Raw genomic sequence first — 6,159 nt, forward strand, 5'->3', positions numbered from 1 at the left:
GGTGCAAATCCCTTCCTCCCAAATCCTTTCAGTGAACTATGGACTCTTATGTACAGTTATTTTTCAGCAAGGATGCATAATACCTTCTATTCAATAATAAATATGCAGTTATTTCCCTGCATTTGTCAGGAAACAGGCAGAGAAACCTGTTAATGGCCAAGAAGCATTTGTGGTCGATGTCACCCAAAGAGCTGTAAACTCTCTGCCCCTCAATAAGACAGACATTAATATACATTGCTATTTCAGCTTGGTCCTCTGAAATACCATCACAAAACATCCTACTTTTACTGCTCTTTAAAGAAACATGTCATGAGGTAAATTTTACATTACCCATTCAGACATTACAGCTACAGTTGTCATGCTTCTAATTCACTGTTAGGAATAATATCTTTGTTACAATGAAGCCAGACAAGCTGAACTATGCAACATTTTGAAGTGTATATGAAAGAATAAAAGAAAGCATCCAACTCAAATATATTATAAAAAAATCCTATTTAGATATCTTAAAAAATACAAGGCACGTTACATAAAATCAAATAGCTACTTATCAAAACTGTTATACATCCCCATTCAAGATCATGTACTGGCCAAGTGTTTAGTAACAATGGATAATCTCAACTGATATTTTATCCCAGTGCTAGCTGATAACAAGTTCAGCTTATCAACTCAATAGGGTAACATTATAAGCTTCTGCCATGTTAGTATTTACAGCACTGTAACTTGGAAAACAATACAAAAATTACATTATATTAAAGATAACAAACAGTCTACACCAAAATGGTGAAATGGATTCTCTTCTTTCTTCTCTCTACAGCTTCAAATGATGTTTAGTGTAAGCAGGTACATAAAGCAAGATCCTAAACACAGTCTGTTCAGCTGCTTAATACGTTACAGTTACACAAAACAGATTTATGTGCTAATTAAATATACTAATAACACTACATAACATTCCAGACATTTTGCTTTTTAAAAACTTTTATATTGAACAGGAATGTCTTCAGCCACAACTGACTTCTAAGTCAGCAGCATTTCTGCAGAGCATCTGTTTGGTGGGGTTTTTCCAGTCTATCAGGAAGATTTACCTGCTTGATTTCTAAACAGAATAAGCAGCTGTCAGTTCTAAATTCCAGGTTTTAATGTAACTAAAATGCAGAGACATTTCTTCAGACTCTCTTGTACAAAAGGACTGTATTGTGACTCACATCCTTTCATCAGTAATACTAAAAGTTCACTTTCTTAACTTAAAACTCAGTAGGTTGATTTACTGGTCCTATTTAAGTTTGAAGAGTAAGAATCTGATTTCTTGGGGTATCTGCCTGATGAGAGAGACACTTGCATCCTCTGTGTTGTTCGCACACTTCGGCAAAGAAGAGCATATTTAAGGTTATCCCTGAAGTCTTTTGAAATATAATAATAGATGAATGGATCAATACAACTGTTCAAAGTGGAAAGACACAGTGAGGTTATGTACCATGCATACATATAGCTCTGGCCATAAGCTTTGAGGATCAAGTAGTGCACAATAATCAGCACATTGCTAGGTGTAAAACAGATGAGATACATGGACAGGACAACAATAATGAGCTTGATTGCTCTTATTCGTTTCTTCCCATCTTCTATGAGGGAGACACTCAGAGTCTTAATCATTAGTATGTATGCGACAGCAGTGACAACAGCTGGGATTAAGAAGAGTCCAATTGCAAGTGAGAGGAAATAACTGAACATATCATGAACCAAAACATTTTCAGGTAATACATCATGGCAGGTAGTGATGTTAAGATTTGAAATATATACCGTTTGATTCACAAGATACAACGGAATGGTGCCCAACAAAATCAGTATCCAGATAGCAATGGAGACACCCAAGGCTATTTCTGATTTCTTTCTTGAATGCGCCATGGGGTTCACTACAACGCAATACCGTTGTACACTCAGACATGTAATAAAAAGAATGGAACAGTACATATTTCCATAGAAAAATCCAACAAGTACTTTGCAGAGGCCTTCACCGAACAGCCAGTTATTGCCATTTAGATGGTAGGCAATCTTCAGTGGGAACCAGACAACAAAAAGAAGGTCTGCCAATGCCAGGTTAACCATATAAATCACAGCTGGATGTTTCTTCTTTGTTCGGAAAAAAAAGACCCAGAGGGCCACAGCATTGCTTGGCAAACCAATTATAAAGACAAAGATATAAACAATGGGAAGAAAAACTGTAGTAAGCTTTCCTGTGAGGACTTCTGCTGCAAATTCATCCACTTGGTATAAATCTTCAGAATTATTTGCATTTTTAACTTTCTGGCCAGCAAAACTTCTTCCTTTTGGACTCTTGAGTCCCCCAGACTCTAAAACTAAAAAAATAAGAAGATGCTGTTATAGAAGTACAGACTTTTTTCTCTTCTAAAAAGTAAACTAGACATAGTGATTTACACTGAACATTTAAAGACAGCCTTATCAACAGAAAAACTAAGACTGATTTTTGAACATTTGACAATTCATCTTCCCTTTGTTTTATTATCCAAATTACAACCTGTATCCCTATTAAAGGATTCTACCAGCAACTGAAATACTTTTCCATGTCACCAGTGATATTAAAAATGCCTTGTTAACATGGGCCATCAGGTGCTTCTACCACCTGAACAGTTACAGCAAGTGCTTGAAGTACCCCAGGGCACCATTAACTTTCCACATCGCGGTGCCAGATCACCCAGTGCTGGAACTTATAAAATTCTGCTGTAGGTTAATGTAACTGCACCAGAAGCTTCCCCAGTTTAGATGGCCTTAACAACTAGGTATGCAGTAAAAAGAGAGTGTGTTACCTTCAGACAAGCTAGAACTGAAACTCAGAATAAAATATCCAAAGCTATGCTCAAGTGATTTTGGGGGAAAGATGCATATTTTAGCATATTGAATTGAAACGTGAACATACGAATTTTCTGTGAATGAAGATGCAATAGAGCCAGTCATCTGGGATCTCCTTCCAATTCACAAGCAAGGTGGCCACACGGTCTCTGCGTTTTCTACTCAAAGTGCCCAGTGGTAGAGCTGACAGCTATGGTTGCTTCATACTTAAGACAGCTGTACTGAAAGTTTTGCTCTGCCTCTTTAAATGCCATGGGAACTTACAAACCATATCGGTGAGCCAGTACAATGACATGGACAAGTCTTTGCAGTAGGCTGAAGGTTAAATTACACTAACGAAATAACCATCCTAAAGAAAATCAATTCAAATGCCAGTCAGTCTCTATGTGGTGTAATTAAAATGAGGGAGAATTACACAAATCCTGCTCTGAGGTCTTCAAGTCTCTTGATTACATCAGCAATACTTTTAAAGACTGCAAGGTTTAATTGTATAATGCAGCAATCCCAGGTCCCTAACCTGAGCTGTGAACAGGAGAAGACATAAAACCAGCTTGAAAGACATAGCTTATACAGATGCTATATACTAAAACAACAATTAACTAAGCAATGCCTCTTCTCAGGCTTAAGGCGTAGCTGAGAAAGATCCTGGAGACGCTTGGAAACGGGCTCTTGATTCAAAGCTGATAATAGTTCTCAGAATACCTTAATAAAATGCAGTGTGCAGGGCTGTTTTCAGCACCTGTCCATCAGAAAGTGGTCAATATTATCAAATTGCAGTCATACTATTTGTATTCAATTCCAAAGACTTGAATTATTGTAGGAAACTAGAGAGCAAATGCTACCACTCTGTTCTTATGTTTTGTGATCAGATATAAAACAATGCTTTGCAATTGATGTTCAGAGGTTGGGTAAAAAAAAAAAAGCTCACCAAAAAGCCCCCAGGTGTTAGCATGACACACAGTTAAGTGTTGTTCTAAAGCGGATAGATATTTGAACCACAGAGAGGACTTGGTATTGCAAGAGTGGCAGAATAGAGACAAAAGTTTGTTTTAATCTATTTTTAAGGCGTAGTCAAACTATATGGATGATTTCAGAAACCAAATCTTGATTTTATGCTGACTTTAGTTCGAACCTCAAAAGTTCTGACTACGGATATTGGTCTGCCTTTGTCAGCCCAACCCATATAGGGAGACAGTGTTCTGTTTCTTTGTAGCCTTTGTAAGGTATGTGCATTTCCTACATCCTTTGCCTACTCTTTCAGCACTTGCCGTTTTCCATAACAATCGAGCTTTTTTCCAAGTCCAGTTTCACCCTGCTTGACTCACACACAGAGAATGCAGTTGACTTGCTAATCTGCCCACGGGAAAAGCTTACTCTCCTCCCACAAAGGACTGTTTCAACATCCCTTGTCATTTGTCCAGAAGACATAACCCACTACATACCAATAGCAGAATTATGCCTACCCTGCAGACACAAAAGCGACAGCAGCACTGAGCATCCAAAAATTAACTAGCTTAGGTCATAGCAGTAATACCCACACAGAACTAAGGTTAAGATCACCCTGGCTTTTGGATCTACAACCCAGATTCGCCACACCGCTGTAATGGCATCAGCCTGTTTGAAAACTGCCGCAATAAGCCCCGACTTAGTGCATCTCCCTTTATTAGGGTGGGATCACACTTCAGCTCACTTCACCTCCCTTCTCCAGGAAATCAAGCACTCAGCTAGAACTTTTAAGCTTACTACTTTTCCCTCTCCTCTGTCCTCTGAAAATTCCACATTCCTTATCCCGCCCAGGTCAGAGTACTAGGCTAGTATGAGGCAGTTTAATTTCAAGAACTCCACTCTGAAGAACACAATTTGAAGTTCTCCTAGTATCTACACCATGGGAAAACAGGACCTATCATATGCTTGGCTCAAATATACACACAACGTTTACACATATGCTTTTATTATGTACATAAGCCCAGGATGAAATATAGAAGGACACAGTGCAAAGGGCAGGTGCAGATATGGCAATGGAGTTTACTGTAAAAGGTAATGAAAAATTAACTTTATGGCAGTGAAATATTAATATGAAGAACTGTTTCGGTTTTTTTCCCTAAACACCACTTACGTTCAATATAGATTAACAAAGAAAAAGAATTCTAGCTTTTAGAGCCGGGAAAAAAGGCAAAAACATAGTCTTTAGAGGTTTTTTATGTTTACCTAAAGGAGGCCGGGGACTATGGTAAGGCTGGAGAAGGTACCTTATACAAGGGGGAATGACTTTAACCTTAAAAGATTTAGCTTGGATATTAGGCAGAAATTCTTTACTGTGAAGGTGATGAGGTTGCCCAGAGAAGTTGTAGATGTCCCACCCCTGGCAGTGTTCAGAGGCAGGTGGGATGGAGGAGCTTTAAACAACCTGGTCTAGTGGAAGGCGTCCCTGCCCATGGCAGATGGGTTGGAACTAGATGGTCTTTACGTTCCCTTCCAGCTCAGGCCATTCTACGGATCCCCACAGAGCGGGCGAAGCCAAGCCACGCCGACCCAGCAGCGTGCGGGGGCCGGGACCCGCGCTAGGCTGCTCGCCCGCGGAGCGCTATCCCCCACGGCCGGGGAGCCCGTCCCGCGGGTCCCGGCAGCCGCACAGCCACGCGCCCGACTTTTCCGAACCTTATCGGCTTCGCGGGACCCTCTTCTAGCCCGCTCCGGGGTGCGCACAGCCCCGACGGGAGCCGGAAACCTGCCCCGCCCTGCCCCCGCCCGCCGCTGAGGGGCGGCCAGCGCGGCGCCCTCGGTGGGCTCGGCCGCCCACGCTGACGCAGCCGGGCCCGACGGCGCCGGTACCCGCCGGCAGCCGCGCATCTCACCTGCAGCGGAGGCGGCCTCCAGCAGTGCACAGAGCAGCAGAAGACACAACGCGCGGCACACAGCCATCCTCTTGCCGCGCTCCGGCCACCACCGCTTCGCTCGCACCAGGACCAGTTTCACCTGATACCTGAGCGGAGAGGGCCGGATGACGCGGGCGGGGCTGGGCTCAGGCAGGAGGCGGGCGGGGCCGGACCGGACCCGTCCCACACGGCGAAGGGCGGCGGGGCTAACCGTGAGAGGCCGGAGGTGTTTGGCTGTGGGTGTCCCTCACTGCGCCGCAGAATGACGGTGCCTCCAGCCTCCGCGAACGGTCCGTGGGGCTCACGCGTCCGCTCGCCCGGGGCCGTCACCGGGGAAATTACCGGGGCAGTCACTGGAGCAGATACTGGGGCAGTTACAGGGGCAGTAACCGAGGCAGTCACCGGGGCAGATACCGGGGCC

At 43.2% G+C, this 6,159-nt stretch overlaps 1 protein-coding gene across 1 annotated transcript; it reads right to left on the reverse strand.

The window, feature by feature from the left end:
* Positions 1–473: 473 nt before the first annotated feature.
* F2RL1 (F2R like trypsin receptor 1) lies at positions 474–5,892 on the reverse strand. Its single transcript, XM_071580419.1, has 2 exons — positions 5,718–5,892; positions 474–2,351 (listed from the first exon to the last, which is right to left on the reverse strand). The coding sequence occupies exons 1-2, from the start codon at positions 5,782–5,784 to the stop codon at positions 1,249–1,251; spliced, it is 1,170 nt and encodes a 389-aa protein (XP_071436520.1). The 5' UTR covers positions 5,785–5,892; the 3' UTR covers positions 474–1,248.
* Between the last annotated feature and the right edge of the window lie 267 nt (positions 5,893–6,159).

Source organism: Pithys albifrons, chromosome Z, assembly GCF_047495875.1.
Source record: "Pithys albifrons albifrons isolate INPA30051 chromosome Z, PitAlb_v1, whole genome shotgun sequence".
Taxonomy (NCBI): Eukaryota; Metazoa; Chordata; class Aves; order Passeriformes; family Thamnophilidae; genus Pithys; species Pithys albifrons.